At 42.2% G+C, this 27,564-nt stretch overlaps 1 protein-coding gene across 1 annotated transcript in view; it reads left to right on the top strand.

Annotated features, from left to right (window-relative positions):
- DAPL1 (death associated protein like 1) overlaps positions 1-22,844 on the top strand; it is a 26,768-nt gene extending 3,924 nt beyond the window's left edge. Inside the window, exons 2-4 of the mRNA XM_008059918.1 lie at positions 7,358-7,445; positions 11,148-11,208; positions 22,562-22,844. Coding sequence (XP_008058109.1) covers positions 7,358-7,445; positions 11,148-11,208; positions 22,562-22,678 — 266 coding nt within the window. The 3' untranslated portion in view covers positions 22,679-22,844. The remainder of the gene's footprint in view (positions 1-7,357; positions 7,446-11,147; positions 11,209-22,561) is intronic.
- Positions 22,845-27,564: the final 4,720 nt, after the last annotated feature.

Raw genomic sequence — 27,564 nt, 5'->3', positions numbered from 1 at the left:
CTCCCGGCCACCACAGCCTCGACCTGCTGGGCTCCAGAGATCCTTCCGCCTCAGCCTTCCGAGTAGCCGGATCTACAGGCGCGCGCTACCACGCCCGGCTAATTTTTTATTTTTATTGTAGAGACGAGGTCTTGCCAAGTTGCCCGGGTAGGTTTTGAACCCGCAAGTTCAGGCAATCCACTCGCCTCGGCCTCCCAAAGTGCAGGGATTACAGGCAGAGCCACCGAGCGCGGCCTTATATAATACTTTATATATTTTTACTCAAAGTCCTGTTAAATGTTGAATCGGTTCCTATTTTCTTCACCCACTTCTCGTTGGTCTTTCTTCAAAGGTTCAAAAGGCAATATAGTCCCAAAGATGGAGTGATGTAAAGGGTTACACATTTGTTTGTTTGTTTGTTTGTTTGTTTTAGTTGGAGTCTTACTCTGTGGCCCAGACTGGAGTGTAGTGGCACACCCACTACAGCGTCGACATGCTGGGCTCCGGCGATCCTTCTGCCTCAGCCTTCCAAGTAGCCGGAACTACAGGCGTGTGCTACCGCGCCCGGCTAACTTTTTTTTTTTTTAATTGAAGAGACGAGGATGGCCCCAAATTACCCAGGCTGGTCCCGAACCCGCGGGCTCAGGCAATCCACTCGCCTCTGCCTCCCAAAGTGCTGGAATTTCAGGCTGAGCCACCGAGCCCGGCCGAGTTACACATTTTAATGGATGGATTCGGATACAGTGGCTCCTTGAAAAGATCACTTGAGTAGGCCATATTTGGTATAAGCAAAATTGGCAAGAACCCGATTGCATCAGCTTATAAATTATTGTTCATCTAGATTCCAGGATACCAGTGTGACCAGTGTTCCCAGCACAATTTTGAGATGAGGCTCCCACAAACTGGTTCCATCTGTTTTAATCACCCCAATGTGATGAAAGCCTTCATTCATAGTATGTGGATATTATCTTCTTTCCACTGTACCTAGATGACCAAGTAAGGTCATCTACCACAAAAATTTTGGAACAAGGTGTGATTTTCTTATGCTTCCTAAATCACTTAGTTGGGGCCTACATCCTATAACAGAGAGGATTCAAAGACTAGTGGATGGAAGTATTCTTCCCCCAAATATCTGTTTTATTTTCTCAAGAATGAAGAACTCTCATGTTTTGCACTTTTTAAAAATTTCTTTTAGGCTGGTCACAGTGGCTCAGGCTGTAATCCCAGCACATTGGGAGGCTCAGTGAGACGGGAGGATCACTTGAGCCCAGGCATTAGAGGCTGCAGTTAGCTTTGATCATGCCACTACACTCCAGCCTGGGCAACAGTGAGAACCTGTCTCTTAAGAAAAATACATTATTTTGGTATTTATTTCTCCATTAATTGCCCTATGTTCTTTAATATAACTATTGATTATTAAGTGCCTAGCACACACCAGATTCTTATGTCATCTTTATTCTGTAGAACAACCCCAACAACAACAGTCAGTACTCTCTATGGAAGGATGCAGAAATTAAGGCTGAGAGGAGTTTATGTATCTTGCTCAAGGTCACAGAGCTTAGGAGGAGTAGAGCTGTCTGGACCCTACATAACATTTCCTAACCAGGAAGCTGTTCCTCCTCTCACATGACAGTCCCTCAGGTATTTCAGCTTCTTTGAGTCTTTACTTCTTCAAGAGTGATCTTACATCCTAGTTCTTCAGGTGACAAAGCTCCCTTCACTCTCACCACCCTCCTCTGGAGATTCTCAGATTGTCAACGTCTGTGATGAGTGGCACAGAACTCAATGTTCCAAAAGGTCTTCTTATTTTAAATTTAACACTTTTGCTTATATAGTTGGTGATGATAATCAATCTTGGTGGAAAAAAAAATATGTTGAAACAATAGCATCAGGGAAAAGAATAGGAAGACTAATAAGAAAATAATTACAACACATCATATTTGAAAAGCACTTGTCGTAAGGAGAATGAGAATACTATCAGGGGGTGTTTTGAAGGCCCACGCTTCAGAAGTCCCAGATCTCTTATTTGATTATTCTTGGTAGAGGAGAACACAGTGCTGTGGGCAGACATCACTCTTCACACAGAGGTATACACTCTTCAAACATTCTGAAAAAGCACATTCCTTGTTTTGTTTCACCTGTATTCCGTGGCCATTCAAAAGATGCTTCCACGTGATTTGATTTTTGTTGCTGATTACTTTGCATGCCTTTTATTTACATATGTGAAAAAATGTATAAAGAATTTAAAGCAGGCCAATCTTGGTGGCTCAAGCCTGTAATCCCAGCACTTTCGGAGGCCGAGGTGAGGGAATTGCCTGAGCCCACAGGTTCGAGAACAGCCTGGGCAACTTGGCAAGACCTCATCTCTACAATAAATAAAATAAAATAAAATTAGCCAGGCTTGGTAGCACGCATCTATATTTCCAGTTACTTGGAAGACTGAGGCGTAAGGATCAATCGCTTGAGCCCAGCAGGTTGACGCTGGGGTTGCTATGAGCATGCGTGCCACTGCACTCAAGTCTGGGCAACAAAGTGAGACTTCAACTCAAAAAAAAAAAAATTTAGCCGGGTTTGGTGGCTCAGCCTGTAATCCCGCGCCTCTGGGAGGCTGAGGTGAGTGGATTGCCTGAACCTGCGAGTTCAAGACCCGCCTGGGCAGCGAGACCTCATCTCTACAATAAATCAAAAAATCAGCCAGGCATGGTAGCACATGCCTGCAATTCCAGCAACTTGGAAGGCTGAGGCAGAAGGATTGCCAGAGCCCAGCAGGTCGAGGCTGCGGTGGCCGGGAGCGGCCACTGCACTCCAGTCTGGGCGACAGAGTGAGACTCCAACTCAAAAAAAAAAATTTAAAGCAGATCATATATAAGAACAGCATTTTCTTTCCTAAAATGAATCCAACATTACAAAATTCAACTGAGAGGTTTATATATATATAAATTGATTTTTTAAAACTTGATAACTCAGATGACCAAATGGAGTTCATTCCATGAATGAACGAAGGGTTCAATAGTAAGACATCTATTAATATAATTAACCACATTAAGAAGGAAAACCATATAATTATATCCATGAATGTTGAAAATGCATTTGTAAAATTCAACATCTATTTATAATGCAATGTAATAGTAATAGAAAAATAGAGAGAAATTCACCAAAGTATACATAATGTTTAATGGTAAGGCACTAAAAGTAGTCCCTTAAAAATTACAAAGGCAAAGATGTCTACCATCACCACTATTTAACATTATTTTGGAGGAGGTAATATTATTCTTTGCAGGTTTTTTTAAATCCAGAAAACTTAAGAAAATCTACCAAAAAAAACTATTATTAGCAATAAGAGAATTCAGTAAGTCCTAGATATAAAATCAATAACATTAATATAGTAACTACAATCTATTAGAGTTATAAGAATATGAGCTATTGCATTTACAATAGCAACAACAACTTAGGAAATAAACATAACAAATGTGCAAGGTTTATGTGAACAAGTTACTGAGGAACCCAAAAGAGGACCTAAACAATGGAAAAGCATACCATGTTCATAAATAGCCACCAGGAACATAATGATGAATTTTTCCTTTAAAAAAAAAAATCTATAAATGTGGGATGGGCTCAGTGGCTCAGCCTGAAATCCCAGCATTGTGGGAGGCTGAGGTAAGTGGATTGCCTAAGCCCATGGGTTCAAGACCAGTCCAGGCAATGGAGAGAGACCACGTCTCTACAATAAATTGAAAATTAGCCAGTCATGGTAGCATGCACCTGTAATTCCGGCTACTTGGAAGGTTGAGGAGAAAGGATCACCAGGGTCCAGAATATTGATACTGGGGTGGCCGTCAGTGTGCCACTGCACTCTGGCCTGGGCAACAGAGTGAGACTACAACTCGGAAAAAAAAAAAAAAAACAACTATAAATGTAAAGCAAGACAATTAAAAATATATCAACAGGATTTTTATAAAGATTTGACAAACTGATTCTAAAGTTTATGTAGAAAAATAAGTATAAAAAATAAAATAATTTTATAGCATAAAATTCTGCAAAGGAAATGTAACAAGGGAGGACTGATTTTGTAAAATATTAAGGTGTATTATAATGCTACAATAATTAAAATGGTGTTATAATGGCAAATGAACAGAAAGATTAATGAAACAGAAGTACTCATAAATATGTATGCCTATGTTTACACACGCTCATACCTATACATATACGTACACACACATATATTTGAGAAATTATTGTACAATAAAGGTGACATTTCAAATTAACAAAGAAAAGACGGATTTTTCAATATTACTGGAATCATCTAAAAAAAATCTTGCATTCCTCCACATGCCTTACACAAAATTCATTCTGGAAGGATTAAGTATTTAAATATGTGATCAAAGATTGCATGAAAAGAAACCATAAATGTCCTACAAGAAAATATAGACTAATGTTTATAAAACATCAACTTTCCTTGATGCAAAACCTATAAGAGATTGACGAGATCACATTAAAAACTGCAGATTTCTAGCTGGGCTCGGTGGCTCAGCCTGTAATCCCGCGCCTTTGGGAGGCTGAGGTGAGTGAATTGCCTGAGCCCGCCGGTTCGAGACCCGCCTGGGCAGCGAGACCTCATCTCTACAATAAATTAAAAAAATCAGCCGGGCATGGTAGCACATGCCTGTAATTCCGGCTACTCGGAAGGCCGAGGCGGAAGGATCGCCGGAGCCCAGCAGGTCGAGGCTGCGGTGGCCGGGAGCGGCCACTGCACTCCAGTCTGGGCGACTGAGTGAGACTCCAACTCAAAAAAAAACAAAAACTGCAGATTTCTGCCTGGCAAAAATATCATCACTAAAGTCAAAAACAGTAACTGGTACAATAAAATATTTTATATTTGCAATATATGTTATAGACAAAGAGCTCCTGTAAATCAGTAAGAAAATAATAGGAAAAAAATTAGCAATCCAATAGGAAAAAAGGATTTAAGCAGTTTACAGAAAAAAAAATACAAATGGTTTCTAAAACACAGAAACAAGCTCAACCTTCAATAAAAAAATGAGAAATGCAAATTACAATGTTGAGATAGCTTTATTGATTTGTTAACTTATTGGTTGGCAAAACCAAACATTTTCTAGCTCACATTGTTGCCAGGGAAACAATTATAGTCGTTATGGCTGGTGAAATTGGTGGCTGGTAAGATTGTAAAATCTGGCCGGGCTCAGTGGCTCAGCCTGTAATTCCAGCAATTTGGGAGGCCAAGGAGAGTAGATTGCCTGAGCCTGCGGGTTCGAGACCCGCCTGGGCAACTTGGCGAGACCTAGTCTCTACAATAAATCAAAAATTAGCCGGGCGTGGTAAGTGCACGCCTGTAATTCCAGCTCCTTGGAAGGTTGAGGCGGGAGGATCGCCAGAGCCCAGCAGGTCGAGGTTGCCCGTGCCACTGCACTCCAACCTGGGCAATAGTGAGACTCCAACTCAAAAAAAAAAAAGATTGTAAAATCTGTGCAACCTCTGTGAAGGACAATTTGACAAAATTCCAAATGTGCATACTCTTAAGAACTAACGAGATCACTTAGGAATTTATCCCACGGGTATACTTATGCTTGTGCAAAATTATGTATGTAAAAGGATATTCATTGCAGCACTGTTTGTGATAGCAATGAATTAGAAACATATGAAGTATCGGGCCGGGCGCAGTGACTCAGCCCGTAATCCCAGTTTTTTGGGAGACCGAGGTGAGAGGATTGCCTGAGACCAGGGGTTCGAGATCCGCCTGGGCAACTTGGTGAGACCTCATCTCTACAGTAAATCGCAAAAACTAGCCGGGTGTGGCGGCGTGAGTCTGTAGTTCCAGTTACTAAGAAGTCTGAGGCAGAAGGATCGCCTGAGCCCAGCAGGTTGAGGCAGCGGTGGCGTGAGCGTGCCACTGCACTCCAGCCTGGGCAACAAGAGTGAGACTCTAACTCAAAAAAATAATAATGAATAAAAGCAATTTAAAATTTTTTTTAAAAACCATATGAAGTGTCCAACATTAGGGAGGTGGTTAAGGAAACACAGGATATTCATGTAATAAAATGTTAAAGCAGATGTTAAAAACAGATATAGAGATAGAAATAAATGTATGTATAATAGATATGGAACTTTCTCCAAAATATATGATTAAGTAAAGAAAATAAGCAAAATGTAGAGAAATGTGTATCTTATGCTACCATATTAGAAAACACTATGTAAGTGTATGTTTAGAATAATTGTGAATGAAGACACAGGAAGCTCACAACATTGCAATATCTCGGGAGATGATCTGGGAGGTTGGGAGGTGACGGTAGGAGGGAGACTGCAGACCTTTTTATACTTGTTGAATTTTGTGCCTTGTGCAAGTATTACATAACCCAAAATAAAAAGCCATAAATTTAAAAAGTAATAAATTTAAAGAACAACGATGAAGTCTATTCACAGGGGCACTGAGAAATAGAACAGGGTTTCTTTCATTTTACTTTATTGGAACACAGAGAAAATTGCTAATCTGGCATTTTCAAAAAAAGAATTAACAGGTTCAAACAAATCAATGTCCGTTTAGTTTTTTCTCATTTGAGCTTGTCAGATTTTAGATGTGCAAATTTCCTGGAAACAGAAAAGACTATTTGCTTTGACTTGCTATCTGAAATGGGTTGTTCCTTTTCAAAAGTTGATTTCATCTGACATTGTTAAACACTTGAATTGCTGTTAGGTCATCTGTACCCTAATTAACACTAATTGATCTCTTGAATGGCAGGATTATTAATGAGGATTAATTACTCATTAGAACATCTGAGCTTGGCCAACACCGGCGGAGGTCTAAGGTCTGGGATGAAAGGTGGGCATCCGGCAGAATCAGAACCACCTCTGCTGAATTAAATGCCTGTTATCACAGCGCGCACTAACTTTTGGCTCATCTCTCAGAATCTGGCTTTTGAAAGCTTTGGTTGGAAAAAAAAATGCAAACCACGCGCAAACTTTAATCTTGTGGGAAAAACAGAGGGTCACATTGTAATTGTGGGTTGCTATCGTGAAGAATGTAATTGGTTTGATAATAAGAAAAAATGTTTTTCAGTGAAATGCCTATGGGAGTATGTTGTTATTCTCCTCCCCAAATCTAAGGTGTAACCTTCTGCTGTTTTTTCAGCCTTGGTTCCTCCTCTCTGCGCGTAAGCAAGTAGATCTCAGCCCTTACTTCACCCCAACTTTGTTTACCTGAAAAAATATTTTTTTTCTTTTTATGGTGTTGCTTTAGATAAAAGTTTAGAGCTTTCAAAAATAAGTTCAAAAATTATTTTCATATATAAATTCATACCTTGAATAGCAAAGCAAGACTTTTCTCACTGTTTTACCTTCCGTGTTGATTTTTATCTGTTTACAGTAAAAGCTGGAGGAATGCGAATTTCCAAAAAACAAGAAATTGGCGTCTTGGAGAAACATACCAAAAAAACAGGATTAGAGAAAACAAGGTAGGGACTGCTTAATTTTTTCTCCATCATCTTAGGGAGTTTTGAGTGACTCTGCTTCCATTAGTTATTTTAGGACAAACCAAGGTTCCCTATGCATTTGGAGGCAGCTAGCCTGTGTGAGGTGGGGATCATAATCTGTGGTGACTTAGAGTGGAAGGTGGGGAGGGGTAGTTGGCTATCTTCTGGAGGTCTCTCTTTAAACCCCATCACGACACCCACCCGCCTCTCTGGGTCCTGCCCAGCAACTTCCTACTTAAAAGACACGATCCTAAATGCATCCAATCCTGACACATGTCCCTTTATCCTATTTTCAGATGGGGCTTTAAAATATCATCCCTAAGCCAGCCCTATTTTCATAATATGCTTTCCGCTGAAGCAAATGTCCTGAATTAAAACTAAATGCCTTTTTTGTTTTAGATGCTTCGCTCAATTATTTAGAAACTAATGGTCACCATATTTGGCAAAGCCAGAAGGCATATAGGTACTGAGGCTGGTTTCCCCCTGCTCACCCACCATCACCTTGACACACTATTCCCAAAACTCAGGGAGAGCTGTGGGCGGGATTGGGTACACAAATGGCCCAACTACTCTAAGCACAGGTTAAGGAAAACGAGTGTATTTCAAAAAGAAAGAAACATATAAAACTGGTTCCTTTAAGTAGCTAATAGGAAGCGCTTCAGAGGCTATTAATTTTAGGGCAATTTCCTAAATCAGTTGATGAGTGGTTCAAAAGAAGTCAACTAGAGGTTTGCTCAAGGCACCTCTTTAAGAGTTAAGTGGCACCAGTCTCAGGAAGAAAATGTGGAGGGAACCAAGCCATGGGATTTCTTTGACTCTTTCATATGCAATTATTTTTAAAATCACTTTTAAAGATTTCTTCCCAATTTCTGGAAAGGAAGTTTTTATGGATTTCCCCCTCCACTTTGGAATGAAATACTGATTTGCCCCATGAGCAGCAAGTCATTTGTTTCTTCTGATATCAGAAAATAACCATCACATGATGAAAGCAAACCTATAAGTCCTCAAGAGTGGAGGTCACACACATTATTTATCTTCTGGCTCGGTATAGTGAATGTACTCTGTAAATAATATCAGACTGTGGTTGAATTGCAGGCTGATAAATTTTGAAGGTCTATTCTGTTTCTAAACCAGACTCAAGCATAGGCCCAGTTTCTTGTGATACTGGTTAACATACCCAAGCCAGGGGCTCAGAAACTAAAGATTCTTGCCTTGAAAATGACTTTTGGCCGGGCTCGGTGGCTCAGCCTGTAATCCCGCGCCTTTGGGAGGCTGAGGTGAGTGGATTGCCTGAGCCCGCGGGTACGAGACCTCATCTCTACAATAAAAAAAAAAAATCACCCAGGCATGGTAGCGCATGCCAGTAATTTCAGCTACTCGGAAGGCTGAGGTGGAAGGATCGCCGGAGCCCAGCAGGTCGAGGCTGCGGTGGCCAGGAGCAGCCACTGCACTCCAGTCTGGGCAACAGAGTGAGACTCCAACTCAAAAAAAAAAAGACAATGACTTTTAGTGGGCAGCCAATGGACAGTCATTCATTTCTCTGCATCTCAGAAAAATGGAGATTTACTATTAATTTTAACATCAGGTGAACAATGCAGGCAGAGGAGTTGGCTAGAGAGTAGTAAGTGGTGATTAGAACTTTCTTTAAAAACTCATCTATGGCTGGGCTCAGTGGTACAGCCTGTAATCCCAGCACTTTGGGAGGCCGAGGCGAGTGGATTGCCTGAGCCCACGGGTTTGAGACCAGCCCAAGCAACTTGGCGAGAACTCGTCTCTACAATAAATCAAAAATTAGCTGGGCGTGGTAGCGTGCGCTTGTAGGTCCAGCTACTTGGAAGGCTAATGCTGAAGGATCCAGAGCCCAGCAGGTCGACACTGGGGTGGCTGTGAGCATGCAACTGCACTCCAGCCTAGGTGACAGAGTGAGACTCTGACTCAAAAAAAAAACTCAACTATGGCCGGGCACAGTGACTCACGCCTGTAATTCCAATACCTCAGGAGGCCGAGACAGGAGGATCACTTGAGCCCAGGAGTTTGGGACCAGCCTAGGCAACATAGCAGACATTGTCTCTAAAAAAAATTTTTTTTTAATTAGCTACACATGGTAATGCAAACTTGTAGTCTCATCTACTCTAGAGGCAGAGGCGGAAAGATTGCCTGAGCCCAGGAGGTCAAGGCTTCAGTGAGCCATGATTGTGCCACTGCACTCCAGCCTGGGCAACAGAGTGACACCCTAACTCAAAAAACAACAACAACAAAAAACCCTTCAGTTGTTTTCTAATAGTCTTTAAAAGATGGGAATTGGCAACAGAGTGACATCCTAACTAAAACAAAAAAACAAAAAAAAAAAACCAGAAAAACCCTTCAATTGTTTTCTAACAGTTATTAAAAGATGGAAATTGGACTACTATGGAATTTAAACAGCAAGAGAAGCAGGTTGCAGTGGCTCAACCTGTAATCCCAGCACTTTGGGAGGCCGAGGTGAGAGGATTGCCTGAGCCTGGGGTTTGAGATCAGCCTGGGCAACTTGGTGAGATTGCACCCCTACAATAAAAAAATCACTAAAATTAGCCAGACATGGTGGCATGCGTCTGTAGTTCTAGCTACTTGGAAGACTGAGGCAGTAGGATCGCCTAAGCCCATCAGGTCGAGACTGTGGTGGCCATGAGTGTGCCACTACACTCCAGCCTGGACGACAAGAGTGAGACTCCAACTCAAACAAAACAAAACAAAATAAAACAGCAAGAGATTACTCTCTCTCTTTCCCGAATTACCAGGAACAGATACAGGTTATATGGGGCTTGAAGCTTATAGAACTTATGGGTTGTTTTAAAGAAAAATAAACAAAAATTACAGATATGAAATGACTAGGGCCCCTCCCAAGGCCTTGGGGAAAGCTGATGCAGAGAGAGACCCTGAAGCTTAAGCTTCTTTAGTTCCACAGTACATTCCCCTCTGCTATTTACATCTCCTGTTAGGGTGTGTGCCTGGGATAGAAAGGCCTTGCTTTCATGGACAAACCACTTCTTGTGTCTTCTTGGAGACGACCTTTTAAAAATATATCATAGAAAACAAATTTCTAAGTATCATCAATCTATGTCCACTTCTTAATAACTTCTACTAACCAGCGCAAACCATCCAGAAAAAATTATGCCAGTGCAGAGTTTCCTTCAAGACATTTGTACTGCAGACCCAGCCCTGATTGAAACTCTCCTACAAAATTACTTGGCCTGAGAGAAAGAAGCTAGACACAAAAAAAGTGCATGCTGTAGACAGTTCATTTTACGAAATACAAAAACAGTCAAACCTAATCTATGGAGCCGTAAGTCAGGGTAGTGATTATCCTTAGGGGTAGCTGGCTTGACTGGTTTCAGTTTTATTCACCAAGGTATATACTTACAATATGTGCAGTTTTCTGTATGTGTATTATACTTCAGTGAAAAGCTTTAAAACTAATAATAAAAAATATGCCAAGTACAGAGTGACAAATTACATTTCAAAGCTAAAAAAACTAATAATAATAAGTTGGCCTACGAAGCTTAGTGTATTGCATCATGAGGGTACACAAAGTCAAAATTTTTGTCTTCTAGATGTTGCTAGGGGGGTGGCTCTTCATATAAATCTCTTGGCACCTTTGTGGGAAAGTTTTTAAGTCCTATTTGAAGTTTCTTTTCATCTTCGCAGTGCCCTTGCAAATGTTGCCAAAATACAGACCCTGGATGCCCTGAATGACACACTGGAGAAGGTGAGCCATGGGTGAGGCCAATCACACAATGCTCCAAGTCAGTATTTGCCTAGTGGACCAGGCCACACGGGTGAATGAGCAGATAACCACTGAGGTTTTTTTCAACCCTTTTGAAAGAATCTGCTCTTGGTGAGAGGTATTCAAAGTGTTTTGGATGAGAAAAATTGTTTCTCCCAATTTCCTAAAGTGCCCATTTAATAAATCATTTTAAAAGTAAGATAGGGCCGGGCTCGTGACTCAACCTGTAATCCCGCACCTTTGGGAGGCTGAGGTGAGTGGATTGCCTGAGCCCGCGGGTTCGGGACCCGCCTTATCTCTACAATAATTAAAAAAAAAAAAAAAATTAGCCGGGCGTGGTAGCACGCACCTGTAATTCCAGCTACTCGGAAGGCTGAGGTTGAAGGATCACCGGAGCCCAGCAGGTCGAGGCTGCGGTGGCCAGGAGCGGCCACTGCACTCTAGTCTGGGTGACAGAGTGAGACTCCAACTCAAAAAAAAAAAAAAAAAGATAGAGAAATAGGCTAGGTTTGGTGGCTCAGCCTGTAATCCCAGCACTTTGGGAGGCCGAGGCAAGTGGATTGCCTGAGACTGCAGGTTCGTGACCAGCCTGGGCACCTTGGCGAGACCTTGTCTCTACAATAAATCAAAAATTAGCTGGGCGTGGTAGTGTGTGCCTGTAGTTCCAGCTGCTTGGAAGGCTGAGGCGGAAGGATCACCGGCACCCAGCAGGTCAATGCTGGGGTGGCTGGTGGTGTGCCACTGCTATCCAGCCTGGGTGATGGAGTAAGACTCCAACTCAAAATAAAAATAAAAATAAGATAGGAAATAAAGGGAGAATCATGATGCTGACTTTATGGAACTCTACTGTGCCATCCTAAATATTTCTCAGACACATTGGCATGTTTTTATAAAAGGCAGCCTGTGTAGTGGGAATTCAGCAGTTTTTGGTATCCCTTCCTGCCTCCACGTTCTCATAAGAAAATATTTGATTTGAGGAGGCAGAGTGAAGGAGTGCACAGTTTAGGATTGCAGGAAGGTTGGAAATCAGCTGGATTTATCCAGTAACCTTTGTTTTTAAAGATAGTTAACCTTGCTATTTCTACTTTTTTTTTGAGACAAGTTCTTTCTCTGTTGCTCAGGCTGGAGTGCAGTGACATGATCTCAGCTCACCATAGCTTTGACCTCCTGGTCTCAGGCAATCTTTCTCAGTCTCCGGAATAGATGGGACTACAAGCACATGCCACCATGCCCAGCTACATTTTTTTCTTTTTTTTTTTTTTTGCAGAGATGAGGTCTCGCTATGTTGCCTAGGCTGGTCTTGAACTCCTGGGCTCAAGCAATCTTCCCATCTCAGCCTCCCAAGTGCTGGGATTATAGGTATGAGCCATTGCACCTGGCCTTATTTCTATATCCTGAATTTCTTCTAAGTAGCTCAAGAAGCTCAGAAAACTCTTATCAAGTAGACAGTGGTTTGTTTTTTTGTTCCAATAGCTTGTTTTGTAGTCAAGAACATCATAGATAAGGAATAAAGAACCACTCTTTCTGCTGTACCCACATTTATGGAAGGAACAGGAGTAAGCATCCTCTGTAAAACGAAGACTTTCTGTTACTGCCAAAATCAGGGGTCTGAGGACTATCAGTTCAGCCTTTGAAAAGGACTAGAGCAGAAACTGTGTAGCTGCCCTTTGGTCCTCTATTTGGTCCCACCAGCTTCTCCACCTACCATCTGTATGACCTTGAGCAAGTTACTTATTCTGTGTCTAGGTTCCACATCTGGATAATGTACACCATTCATGGGGTTGTGCAAAATAAATGAGTTCACTGACATGAAGCACTTAGAAGAGTGTCAACACAGAAACTTCTCTGCTCTCTCTGATAGGGTTAGTAGCACTGGTTTTATGGCACTGAAATGAAAACGTTGTCTAGACCGGGCTCGGTGGCTCAGCCTGTAATCCTAGCGCTTTGAGAGGCCGAGGCAAGTGGATTGTCTGAGCCCGCGGGTTCGAGACCCACCAGGGCAACTTGGAGAGACCTCATCTCTACAATAAATTAAAAATTAGCCGGGCATGGTAGCGCGCGCCTGTAGTTCCAACTACTTGGAAGGCTGAGGCGGAAGGATCCCCAGAGCCCAGCAGGTCGAGGCTGTGGTGGCCAGGAGCGTGCCACTGCACTCCAGTCTGAGCGACAGAGTGAGACTCCAACTCAAAAAAAAGAAAAGAAAACGTTGTCTAAAGTCCATGATGTTACAGGACAGAGTATACGAGGCAAGCTCTTGATGATGAGCTGTAGCTCAGCAGAGCCTCCAACATGGGGGGGCTTGGTTCTTCATCCATATAGAGTTGAGGTGAGGTCATAAGTGACTCTACCTTCCTGGCCTCAGAGGTAGGGCTGATGGATGCCACCCAGTCAAGATGACACAGCTGTCCACTCCTGCATCTTATACTCTCTTTCTCCTACTCATTAAAAGCATCTTCCTCAGAGCAATAGAATGCCCACAGTTATAAGTAGAATTGGACAGAAAAGACACGTTCCCCTAAAATAGATGTTAACTTAAAATAAAATGTTTAAAAGGAGTGGTCAATAAAGATTGATCATGCTATATAGTAGATATGACACCAGAGTCTGCATTGTGTTTTCACAGGCATGTATCATTGACATAAGGGTTCTTTCTCTTTTTTTTAGTTGGGATCTCATTCTGCCACCCAGGCCAGAGTGCAGTGCCATGCTCAGCATCTACCCGCTGGGCTCTGGCGATCCTTTCACCTCAGCCTTCCAAGTAGCTAGAACTACAGGCATGCGCTACCACGTCCGGCTAATTTTGATTTATTGTAGAGACAAGGTCTCACCAAGTTGCCTGGACTGGTCTTGAACCAATGGGCTCAGGCAATCCACTCGCCTTGACCTCCCAAAGTGCTGGGATTACAGGCTGAGCCACTTGAGCCTGATTGATTTTACCTTTTTTTGGATAACCACCTTTAACAATTTTATAGCTAGAGAATGCTCAGATGCAATGTGAAACTGTACTAAAAGCACTCTGCACAGCATCTTAGATACCTAGTTATTTTGACTATTTTGTCGCCAAGTTGCCTGGGCTGGTCTTGAACCTGCAGGCTCAGACAATCCACTTGCCTCAGCCTCCCAAAGTGCTGGGATTACAAGATGAGCCACTGATCCCAACTGGTTCTTTCCCTTTTCATTAAAAAAATCACTTCTTCATTTCAAAGACAAAAAGAATAATCTCTTCCCCCAAATTATAATAATAAGCAATAATAATCAGTTATATTTGGAAACTATAAAAGGACATTGAGAGGGTGTGCTATTAGAAATATTTTAACAGCAGCTATGTTTATTTTATTTTAAAAAAACTTTAATGCTTAACTCAGTGTTTACTGGAGAAGGACTATGGCTAAGACTGCACAGATTACTGGTTAGGAGAGCAGGTCTTGCCATCAGCCACAGGCTGCCAGATGCCTATGGTGGCCCTGTCACTCACTAGCTGTGTGTCCTTGGGCAGGTTTCTTCACTTTTTTGTGCTTCTCTTTCCTTGTCTATAAATGGGAATGTGATTACCAGTATCTACTTCACAGGGATATTCTGAGAACAAAATGAAGTCTTATAATACACACAAAGTTCTTAATAAACTCAGACCTCAGGAAGTGTTAGCTTCTGCTCCCAGACATGCATCCTTCTATTACCTGGCACCCAGGCAAAGATTAAGGAACCAACAACAAAAATAAGACTACCATAGGTGTCTATTGCAAGTATGGATGTCAGTGGGATCCATGTGTTTTCCTACGAGTAAGAAAAGTCTACCCTGAATCCTTAACTCAACCTGAAGCATAGTAGGATTTCATTGTAAAATTCAACCAAGGTTTGAGATGCACTGACAACTAGATCTGCTGAGATCATTTTGTCAGGAGCTGGGGGTGGGAGTAAAGGTTGGTCACAAAATAGCAGAAGGAAATTTGAGGGACTAATAGAACTCCTCTATATCTTGATTGTAGTAGTAGTCACAGACTGTGTATACTTGTCAAAACTCGGCCGGGCTCAGTGGCTCAGCCTGTAATCCTAGCACTTTGGGAGAGGCCGAAGAGAGTGGATTGCCTGAGCCCATGGGTTCAAGACCAGCCCGGGGAACTTGGTGAGACCTCATCTCTACAATAAATTTTAAAAATAGCTGGGTGTGGTAGTGCGCGTCTGTAATTCCAGCTACCTGGAAGGCTGAGACGGAAGGCTCGCCGGAGCCCAGCAGGTCAACATTGGGGTGGCCGTGAGTGTGCCACTGCACTCCAGCCTGGGTGACAGAGTGAGACTCTGACTCAAAAAAACAAAAGCAAAAAAACCTCATAAAGCAGTACCCTTAAAAGGGTGAATTTTACTGTAGGTAAATTATCCCTTGATTTTTAAAAATGAAAATCAATGCCACTATAAACTATATAGGCTGATTAAAAAAAAGACATAAAAGATAGATATCTTTTGATAAATTTTTCCGGCTTTACAATGAGTCTCCCCAAAGCACATATTATCACGGAGACCTAACAATATGCAATTGGTCAGAAGAAATGCTGTAGCAGAATTGAGGATCATATCCTCTGCATTTATTTATTTATTTATTTATTTTGAGTTGGAGTCTCACTCTGTCACCCAGACTGGAGTGCAGTGGCCGCTCCCGGCCACCGCAGCCTCGACCTGCCGGGCTCCGGCGATCCTTCCGCCTCAGCCTTCCACGTAGCTGGAACTACAGGCGCGCGCTACCACATCCGGCTAATTTTTTGACTTATTGTAGAGATGAGGTCTCACCAAGTTGCCCAGGCGGGTCTCGAACCCGTGGGCTCTGGCAATTCACTCACCTCAGCCTCCCAAGGCGTGGGATTACAGGCTGAGTCACCCAGCCTGGCTCTCTGCATTTATTAACAGCTACAATTATAACTAGTCCCACAAACCCATGTTATTTCTCATACATATTTTTAAAAGTAAGAGTCTAAAACAACCTCTATCCATAGGATCTCATCAACTATTCAATTATGGCGGAAAATGTCTATCTATATATCTCTGGATAGCCACTTTAAAATCAACATAGGGTTTAAGATTTCAGAGATTGAATAACAATACCTAAAGAATTGTAATTATATAAATCTAAGTGGGAAGCAACCTAAAATTCCCCCCACACACACACAGACTTCTTTCTCCCATTCCACTCCATTTCTCCTTCTCTCTCTATTTCTCCAGCCAGCCTTCCTCACCTCTTGGAGTCCTAAAAATAGAGAATTCATTTTTGCCCAGTGGCAGACCACATGACATGTATTCCTGCAGAAAATGGATTATGTAACCTGAAATCTCTCTAGGCTAAAAATCTGGGAGACCTGGTCTTAGGCCAAGTTTCACTCTGTCTCCCAGGCAGGAGTGCAGTGGCACGCTGCTCCCAGTCACTGCAGCCTCTACCTGCTGGGCTCAGACGATCCTTCTGCCTCAGCCTTCTAAATAGTTGGGACTATAGACGCGCACCACCACACCTGGCTAATTTTTGTGATTTATTGTAGAGACGAGGTCTCACCAAGTTGCCCAGGCTGGTCTCAAACCCCCAGACTCAGGCAATCCTCTCGGCCTCCCAAAGTGCTAGGATTACAGGCTGAGCCACCACGCCCAGCCAAAAAAAAAAATGTCTTTTTTAAGGCAAGGAGTGAAAGAGAATGATACTGCCAAATATATTAATTCTCTGGACCTTCACAGAAGTTAAATTTGGCAATAGTTGTGAAACTTCTCAGAACATAAAAGAATTCAGTTAAAACATTAGTAACAGGGTTGGATTATGGTGTGGAGGTGGAATGTAGAAGACTGGTTAAAGTTGGGACCACGTTTTTCAAACTGCCAGACTTTGGGTCACCACTGCCAAAGTCAGTAAGATGTATGTGAAATGAGATCTTGGGGGAGAGAAAACTATCAAAGCCATCTGCAAATTGTAAAAGGTTTCTCTTGTTCTGTAGATTAATATCACCGTAGGAGTATCCTTGAATTTCATTGACGAGAGCTGAATGTTTTGTTTTAAGCACTTTGCTTAACAGGGTGTGGAAATTTAAGTGCCAACATTCGAGTTGCAAGTTAACACCCTGGAAAGATGAATGAAAAAGCTGCCAGTCTGCTAATACTACCCAACTTCAGACTCTAAAACAAAACTTGCAGCTGATTTTCTTGCATCTAGAATTTCTTTCCCAGCTCGAATCATAAAGACCTTTATCACACTTCTTTCGCTTTTTCTCTGAAACTAAAAATATAGGTTCCGAGGTCACAGCTACCCAAGATGAAGGTAAATTCTCAGTGTAGAAGTTTCTATTGATCTGCTTTCCAAGTTCAATGTGTTACCCCTGTAATGGAGCCACAGCAAGGCAGCCTCCTTTCTTGTGGGGTCACACTAGATTCTCTTACCCTAATGAATCAGACAAGAAACACCTTTCATTCTACAAACACTATCATTTTACAATGACTAATGATGAAAATCCCATAGCTTCCTAAAAGACAAAATGTCAGACTAAAACACAGCTGGTTGTAGGTTGTACTCTAGGAAACTGTTTCTACTTATTTCCAGTTTGGACTTGGAAATAAAATCTTCCTATTTCCGTTGACATAAAATCTACAGGAAAGAATTAATACATTTAGGAGTTGACCATTTTATTTACAACCTCATCAATTCTGATGGAAGACTCTTTATAGATTCTCCACCCACACCCTTAAGCCTTTTTACATCAGAATGCTTCAGACTGAGGGTGGAGGGGACAATTAATGAGAAAGAGAACTTGGCTCTCTAGGTGTCATATTTTCTTTTTTTTTTTTGAGTTGAAGTCTCACTCTGTTGCCCAGACTGGAGTTGCCTCGACCTGCTGGGCTCCGGCAATCATTCCGCCTCAGCCTTCCAAGTAGCCAGAACTACAGGCGCATGCTACCACTCCCAGCTAATTTTTTTGATTTATTGTAGAGACACGGTCTCGCCAAGTTGCCCAGGCGGGTCTCGAACCCGAGGGTCTCAGGCAATTCACTCACCTCGGCCTCCCAAAGCGCGGGATTACAGGCTGAACCACCGAGAGGTGTCCTATTTTCAAGAGCTGCTGTAAAATTCTGCTACTGACACCCCAAAACCTATACACTTGTAGCTTAGCAATTATGGTCAGCTTCTTTAAGGCTATTATCTTTGCCAGAACTATTTCCCCTTTTTTCTCAATTCTGTTGATTTTCTTTTTTTTTTCCAAACTTTTCCAGACCAGTTCACAGATGGCCTGCAGGTCTCAGGGGTGGCATTCCTCTCCTGAGAGGCAATTGAGCAGGGTTTTAGAACCTCAGTTAAATGCTTTAGTTAAAGTGGAATCCCTAACCCTTGTGCATTGCTGAAGGGAATATAAAATAATGCAGCTGCTGTGTAAATCAATGTTGTGGTTCCTCAAAAAAATGAATATAAAATTGCCATATGATCCAGCAATTCTACTTCTGGGTATACACCCTAAAAAGAATTGACAGTAGAGACTTGAAAAGATATTTACACCAGTGTTCATAGCAGCATAATTCACAATAGCCAAAAGGTAGAAATAACCTCCCCACCCCCCAGTATTTATCAGTGGATGAATGGATAAACAAAATGTGGTATATCCATAACAATGGAATGTTATTTAGCCTTAGAAAGGAAGGAAGCCGGGCATGGTGGCTCAAGCCTATAATCCCAGTACTTTGAGAGACCAAGGCAAGAGGAGGGGGTGGTTCAAGACCAGCCTGGGCAACTTGGTGAAATTTCGTCTCTATAATAAATCAAAAAATAAGCCGGGGGCGGGGGGCGGTAGCACACGCCTGTACCTCCAGCTACTTGGAAGGCTGAGCCCAGAAGGTGGAGACCGCTGAGGCCGTGAGCATGCCACTGCACTCCAGCCTGGGCAATAGAGTGAGGCTCCGACTCAAAAAAAAAAAAAAAAAAAAAGGAAGGAAATTCTAGACATGCTGTAACATGGATGAACCTGAAAGACATTATGCTAAGTGAAATATTGTATGATTATACTTACATGAGGCACCTAGTAGTCAGATTCATAGTGACAGAAAGTAGGATGGTGGTTGCCAGGAAGTGAGAGGAGGAAGGAATGGGGAATTATTGTTCAATGGGTACTGAGTTTCCGGTTAAGATAATGGAAAAATTCTGGAGATGGAAGGGAGTGATGATTGTATAACAATGTGAATGGGCCAGGCTCAGTGGCTCAACCTGTAATGCCAGCACTTGGGAGGCCGAGACGAGTGGATTGCCTGAGCCCGCAAGTTCGAGACCCATCCGGACAACTTGGTGAGACCTCATCTCTACAATAAATCAAAAATTAGCAGGGTGTGGTAGTACGCGCCTATAGTTCTGGCTACTTGGAAGGCTGAGGCAGAAGGATCACCAGAGCCCAGCAGGTCAAGGCTTCAGTGGCCGGGAGCATGCCACTGCACTCCAGCCTGGACAACGGAGTAAGACTCCAACTAAAAAAAAAAAAAAAGTGCTGGGCTCGGTGGGTCAGCCTGTAATCCCGCGCCTTTGGGAGGCTGAGGTGAGTGAATTGCCTGAGCCCGCGGGTTCGAGACCCGCCTGGGCAGTGAGACCTCATCTCTACAATAAATCAAAAAAATCAGCTGGGTGTGGTGGCGCATGCCTGTAATTCCGGCTACTCGGAAGGCTGAGGCGGAAGGATCGCTGGAGCCCAGCAGGCCGAGGCTGCGGTGGCCGGGAGCGGCCATTGCACTCCAGTCTGGACGACAGAGTGAGACTACAACTCAAAAAAAAAAAAAAAAAGTGAATGTATTTAATGCCACTGAACTATTTGGACATACACTTAAAAATGGTTAAAGTGTATAAATGGTTAAAATGTTAAATTTTATGTTTTGTATATCTTACCACAATTTTTAAGACTGATCAAAGCAAGGAAGTCCCTAAACTTTGGATATCACCCTGGAGATGATGAAATAACAAAATAGTGCTGAACTAAGGCACAGGTGTGTTCTTTTTTTTTTTGAGTTGGAGTCGCACTCTGTCGCCCAGACTGGAGTGCAGTGGTCGTTCCCGGCCACCGCAGCCTCGACCTGCTGGGCTCCAGTGATCCTTCCGCCTCAGCCTTCCAAGTAGCCGGAACTACAGGCACATGCTACCACGCCCGGCTAATTTTTGATTTATTGTAGAGATGAGGGCTCACCAAGTTGCCCAGGTGGGTCTCGAACCCGCGGGCTCATGCAATCCACTCACCTCAGCCTCCCAGAGCGTGGGATTACAGGCTGAGCCACTGAGCCCGGCTACAGGTGTGTTCTAACACTCCGTTCTTCTCTCCCTATTCCTTTCCTACCTCCACCCATCAGTTCTCCCACACCTTAAAAACAACAGTCAACATGTGAGTTTCTCCCTTCCAGTCCCATCTTATTGTCTTGCCCTACCCCACCTTGGATAATTGCTCAACTTTTGTTATATCAGAATTATTTGTTTGTTCCCTTTCTCACCCCCTTTTACCTTACACCTGGCCTTAAATAACTTGTCAAATTATTCTTCCTACCTGTGATCTCTTAAATGTGATTTAAAGCTATCCTGAAATAATCCATCTGTTTTAGTTGAGAATAATGACACCCAGTCTGGAATCAAACTACTGAAGTCAGTGACCTCTTCGATTTCCTTCTGGTTCTAATGTTAAAAGAAAAATAAAACAAAACGATCTGCCCTTTCCACATTGTAAAATGCATGTCATGAGGTCTGATGATAACTGATCTGACAAAAAAGTCACTAGGTCTTTTTTAGACTCTAATGCAATATTTATGATCATTGCTTCAATTATGTTTTTGTCCATTCTGCTAAAATGTTGATAGAGATCATCCTTGAGCTTAATTCTTATATAACTTGTACCTGCTCATTGTAAAAGAAAAAAATTTTTTAAATACTGATAAGACAAAGAAAAAGACTAGGAATTTTCCACAATTCTATCCCCTAGAGATAACCATTGCTAACACTTCAGTGTATATTCTTCCAGTGTGTTTAATTTTTTAAGACCAAGAAGAAAGGACATTTTGGCATTAAGTTTCACATGAAAGGGACTGCTGTGTGCCTAGGGCTTGGGTAGGGACATCTGAGAAGAGATGTAAGGCATATATGTTTTCCCTGGTTTAAAAGAGCCCAAACAAATCATAAACAATGTGATGCTTAGGGTCATGAACAGTTTATCTCCTCTTTTGTTTAATTTGCGTGTCAAGGCAAGGGCATCTAAGTTCAATAGTGGTAAGTTAAATTCCTAGTGAGCTGAGATGCCCTTCTTTGCTGACTAAGAGAGGTGTCCTTAGATACTTCATGGTATTAATGAGCTTGGAAACCAAGAACTGAAATAGATCCAAAAGGTCACTGGGTTCAAAATCTCCTCCTAGGAAAACTATGTCTAAAATATTTAGTAGCACTGGCATTCTTTCCATCTTAAACTATCCTTAATATAAATTCCATAAGGTCTATTGATTCCATAGGAAATTTCTTTTATTGTCAAAAGTCTCAGTCTGGGCCAGTCATGGTGGTTCACATCTGTAATCCTAGCACTTTGGGAGGCCGAGGCAAGAGGTTTGCTGAAGTCCAAGAGTTTGAAACCAGTCTGGGCAACATAGTAAGACCTCATCTCTATAAAAATAAGTAAACAAATAAAGTCTCAATCTGTGTTCATTTAAATCTGTTTAAGCCTGCTTCCTCATAGATGTCTTCTATGGAGATGACTAATGAGAATTTTTATTACCTGAAGCTAGTAGGTCATTTCTCAGTCTTCTCTTCACTGGCCTCCTTAGATTGAACCATGTGGAATGGCCACTATCACACCATTTTTAACTTATATAGCAATTTCGCATACTTAGACCTAATAACAGAATATAAATATATATAAATCCTGAAAATATAGTCTTAATAAATAACCCTAACTTCTTTCAGAGATTCTTTATTTCTTTTGGCAATTGAGGGGGTTTGTGCCCCCCTCAGAACCTTCTCCAATGTCCCTATATCCTTCTTAGCAAACAACAATCCATATATGCATACCAGTGCCAGAGTGACTGCTAATATTACAGAGGACTGATGCAGATATATTTAACCAATTCTACTTGTTAAAATGTCATTTAAAATTTTTTAAATTTAAACACAAATGAGTGAGGGAAAACCCACAATAACACAGGCCCCCATGGGTTCAGAACTAGAAATGATATGGAAAAAGTGGTATTATCAAAGAAATAAATGAAATTGTGGAAATTGTGAAATTCCACTGACCACTGTGTTGCTTTCTACTACTTTAATATTTCATGACCTAAAAAGATCCAATGTGCTTTTTTTTTCCTTTCTCACCTTCAGCTCAACCATAAATATCCAGCAGCAGTGCACATGGCACATCAAAAACCCACACCTGCTCTGGAGAAGGTCGCTCCACTGAAAAAGATCTACATTATTCAGCAGCCTCGAAAATGTTAAGCCCGGATGTAAAACACAGGCGTCTGGTCAACTGCCTCAAACATCTAACAGCTTAGCAAAAAGGGCCAAAGCTTTCCATAGGCCTAACGCACTTGCTTGGTAAATAAAACAGCTTCTGTAGCTTCTCTTTTGACTTTAGATAATAAAGCATCAAATATTATAAATCCAGTGTATTCTTGGGCCTCTTTTTGGTCCAGGTCAGATCCCATTGATATTTACATACATAGTTCTGTAGAGTAAATGACAGGACTAGAATACCTGACTGTTCCATTCCATTCTCCCTGGATAAGCACTCCTCTCCTTGATACTGATCCTGAGTTGTTCCACCCACATTGAGTTGTAGGCAGCGGTTAGAGTAGTTCAGGTTTGGCTGAGGCCAACATTCTATGCAAACATAAGGAATGACTTTTCTCTAGTTGTTTGTCTTAGAATGTTCAAGTGTTCACTTGAGGTGAAATGTCTTTTCCAGTATCCCACATAAATAGCTTGTTTTGAAAGTTTGGTGAGGAAAAATGAAAAACTAAATTGATGACAAACATTTTTTTCTGCCAAGCAATTAAGGATGGAAGGTAGAATTATAGTTTCAGCAGGAGATTTGCTCAGAGTCTCCCAGAAAGCTCTAGAACTGAGGAGATCGTGAACTACAGGGCATTAGGGTTGGGCTATAGAAGTTAATTTTCACTGGAGGCAGGGTGGGAGGGAAAGTGTTGTCATCACTAAATCTGCCTAACCTCTTCTACGCGCGCGCGCGCGCACACACACACACACACACACACACACACACACACACACACTTCATACGCTCACATCACAGCCAAGGGCATCCTCAGGTGATCGTCAGGGACAGCCACATTCTTTCTCCACAGAGGTTGGCTGTCACTCACTGTTTCATCATTCTGCACCTCTAATTGATAATGTTATCTGACAATTGACACTTCCCTTCACCCAAGGCAAGGGGCTAGCATTTCAATCCATCATTTTACAAGTTGACAACTCTTGGAGCATAACCTGGTGCCGAACTTGTCTCTGATTCCTCAAAATTCAGAGGCACTTGGCTAATGCTGATTGGACATGAGGATGAATCCCATTCCCTCCTTGACATTTTTTTGGAGGAGCTCTTTTTCAAAAACAAGAGAATTGCTTGAAACAATTACAGGCCTTCAGGCAATGCCAGCATGAATCACTAAGAAACTTTGTCCTTGCCTCCTAATTTTGGCTTAGCTGGGTCCCTGGTCCTCTGGGACTATTATCAGAACTATCTCAGTGAAATAAGTGCTGCAAATTTAATGCACAGGGGTTTAAGGTCCACCACTACTTTCCCAGGGGACAGCAGCACAGTATAAGTCAGAGAGTGGGTGTAGGTTAGAACACTGAGCTAAGATTTAGGAGGCAGAGATTCTACTTCCGACCCTTACTAGTTCTGAAACCTTAAGCAAGCCACTCAAACTTTCAGATCCTTGTCAAATAGAAACAGTAAAACCTGACTCCCCAGTTGAACCCTCCCAGTGTTGCATACTATGAAGGAGACAAAATGACCACTGAGGTTTGTAAGAGTTATTCAAGAGAGCGATGAGAGCAGGGTGGTACCAGGATGCCTATCCTAGAAGCTGCCAGAACTGCTAGAGTAATAGGAGAACACCAAGAGACGATATAAGCTGAATCTAGAACAGGAAATTCAGAGGAAAGCTGAAGATTTGGAGCTGGACGGAGGCAGGGAAGAAACATGGAGAAGATGATAAGAGAAATGAGAAACACAGATGGTGGCACTGCTAGATTTGCCTTTCCTTAGGATGACATCAGGGCCAGCCACCCAAAGCAAGTGAGAAGAAAGGAAGGACACCATTCTCTTTGTCTGGAGAAGGATGTATTGCAAGGGAAGAGATGCCGTTCATAGGGAGACTATGCAGTAAGGGCCCGAGCATTAGTTTTGGTCTGCAAATACAGTCATTTAAATCACCAAATATTAGCCAGGTGTGGTAGCACATGCCTGTAGTTCCGGCTACTTGGAAGGCTGAGGCGGAAGGATCGCCGGAGCCCAGCAGGTCAACGCTGGGGTGGCTGTGAGCGGGCCACTACACTCCATCCTGGGCAACAGAGTGAGACTCCAACTCAAAAAAAAAAGAAATAGAAAAAAATAAATCACCAAATCACAGGTGGTAAGAAGCTTGATGTGAACTTCAAGTCCAAAGGGAAATTGGAATTGTCTTAAATAATATACCAGAAGAAAAAGGACCAGGTCCATGAAAGAATTTTGTAGGTAGCTGGCCATATGTGCAGAAAGCCAAAGGGCCATTCCCTCTCCCCTCCTCTCTACACAGGAAGAAAGCCCGGTGAGGACAAACTATGGCTCCACTTGGCCAGTAGCTCCCTGTGGTGGGCCACAGTTATCAAAAGCCATGACAGTGGGGATTGTTTTAGGCTAGGAGAGTCACAGACAGATACTTTCTTTAGCTCATTTCATTTCAGCTCAACAGATTCTTTGCTAGGGACACAAAGATGAGTACGACACTGCCCCGCCCCTTCTCACCAGGATCTCTTAGACAAAAATGAAATAGACATGCTGACAAGTCAATAGGAAAAGAGTTTAGATACAGCTTTGAGAGAGCACTAGGGGATACACTGTGGATCAGGCTCAAGAAATAAGCTGAAGTTCACGTGCAGTCAAAAAAAAATGTGGTGTCTGTGGAGATCAATAACTCATGTTCAGATCTTTAGTAAACAGACTTGCTGTTTATAATGACATTTTCAAAGCTGCACAAAGGTTGAATGCATATTATACTGATGGGTACCTTTGTGTACCCATCACAGTGCTTCAACAATGTGGCCAATCTTGTTTTTGCTATAGCATCCAGCCCCCTACTGCTTTTCCCTCTTCCCTCTCACCTTCTGGATTATTTTAGAGAAAATCCCAAACATCATAAAATTTAAACTAGAAATACTTCAGCATATTAGCATATTATCTCCAAAAGATAAGCCCTTGTGTGTGTTCTAGTGTTCTATCATCTCTCTATCTCTGTCTCTCTCAATCTCTGTCTCTCTCTCTCTCTCACTCTCTATAAACTGAATTTTAACAAAAAATGTGAAGCACAAGGGAGTATTTGTGTAGGCCATCCAAGAATCTTTCACTATAAAAAGGAGACTGGCATTGCTGTGCTAGCCACAAGCGCCAAGACAAACAAACAAACAAACAGAAGACCTGCAGCTGAGTCAGTAACACTCACTGGGAAACCTGAGAAGGCAGTAGAGGTGGAGAGCAGACCACGGTGATGGCTTTCAGGTTGAAGGAAAGAATGAGGAACATGAAAGTTACTGGGGATAAACAAAAGATGCAGGAAGGAAACACCAGGGCAAAATTAGTTTTTGCTGAGAAGGATATGGAGAATGTTTAGAAATAGCTCCTGAGGCCACTCAAAAAAAATGCAGTAAGAGAGGAACAAAGGATGATAAATTAGTGACAGGAAAAACTGAAATCATTTTATTCAACAAACATTTGTCAGCTCCTCTTGCATTATAGGCTTTCTTTAGATAGAACCCAAGCCCGAGGAATACATAACTGGCATTTGACATATGTTATGTTTTAAAATGACTGTCTAGATGTCAACTGGAGTCACCATCCCCTTCAGAATAGATAAGACTGACTCAAACCCCTGTCTTATCCCCAGTGACTACTCAAAGTCCTTCCCAAGATGTCTGTAATTTCCCAGGGAGGTTACATTGGCATGGTCACCTCTGATTTCCAATGCATTCATTCATTCCTTGCTGTCCCTGTACCCCAACACCCTGATCTGGACTCAACTCTTTCCCATATGTCCCCAAAAGCCTCCTCCAGCAGCTGGAAAGGATTTTAAAATTTTTTAAATTTAGTCGGGCATTTATATCACAGCAACCAGACAACATCCAGTAGAATATTAGCTGTCCCTGATTCTACATGTGTGTCCTTCTTTCACCTTCTTCTCACCCTCCAGAGGATTCTGTCCCCTGCTCATCTCACCCCGCAGTCTCTTCTGCTGGGTGTGGTTCCCTCTCCCATCCTACCTTTCTTCACTTTTCTCTTCTCATCTGTTCGGTTCCAAATCAGCAATTCAGCTACTTCTCTGGTTATTTTGGCCGCTGGAAAACTGTGTCACCTTACCCCAAAATAGTCTCCCCATCCTCAACAGCTCTGACATCCACTGTCAGGACGTCAACATTTTTATCCAACTATGATAGAACAGATGAACAACAAATTAATTGATTAGAAAAGTCAAAGTGACAGAGAATCTGAAATGAGAGATGTGAAAAGTCAAAAGAAAAAAAAAGAGAACTTTCAAAGAAAATGTTGACGACCTGAGAGAAAAACACACACAAAACTAGAACTTCCACAAAGACCATATAAAACAGATGGGGCTGGGCACAGTGGTTCAGCCTATAATCCCAGCACTTTGGGAGGCTGAGGCAAGAAGATTGCCTGAGCCCAGGGGTTCAAGACCAGCCTGGCAACTTGGTGAGACCTTGTCTCCACAATAAATCACAGAAACTAGCTGGACATGCTGGCATGTGTCTGTAGTTCAGCTACTTGGAATGCTGAGGTGGAAGGATCCCCTGAGCCCAGCAGGTGGAGACTGCAGTGGCCGTGAGCATGCCACTAGACTGCAGCCTGGATGACAGAGTGAGACTCCAACTCAAAAAAAAAAAAAGATGGAATTTTAAATGTGGTTTCACATACAATATTTCTTGTAATCTTCACAAGAATCCTAAGAAACGGTAGCTATAATAATAATATCCCATTACACAGATGAGAAAAATGAGCCTCTGGGAAATTAAGACATTTTCTAATGTTTTATAGGTTAAGTCAAGGAATTTCTCTAAGATTCTCTCTCTTTTTTTTTTTTTTTTTTTTTTTTTTG

The sequence above is a fragment of the Carlito syrichta genome, unplaced genomic scaffold, assembly GCF_000164805.1.
Source record: "Carlito syrichta isolate Samal-C Ts95f unplaced genomic scaffold, Tarsius_syrichta-2.0.1 Scaffold304443, whole genome shotgun sequence".
NCBI lineage: Eukaryota > Metazoa > Chordata > Mammalia > Primates > Tarsiidae > Carlito > Carlito syrichta.
The sequence above is the reverse complement of the archived record's forward strand: the minus strand, read 5'-3'. Positions and strand labels throughout refer to the sequence as shown.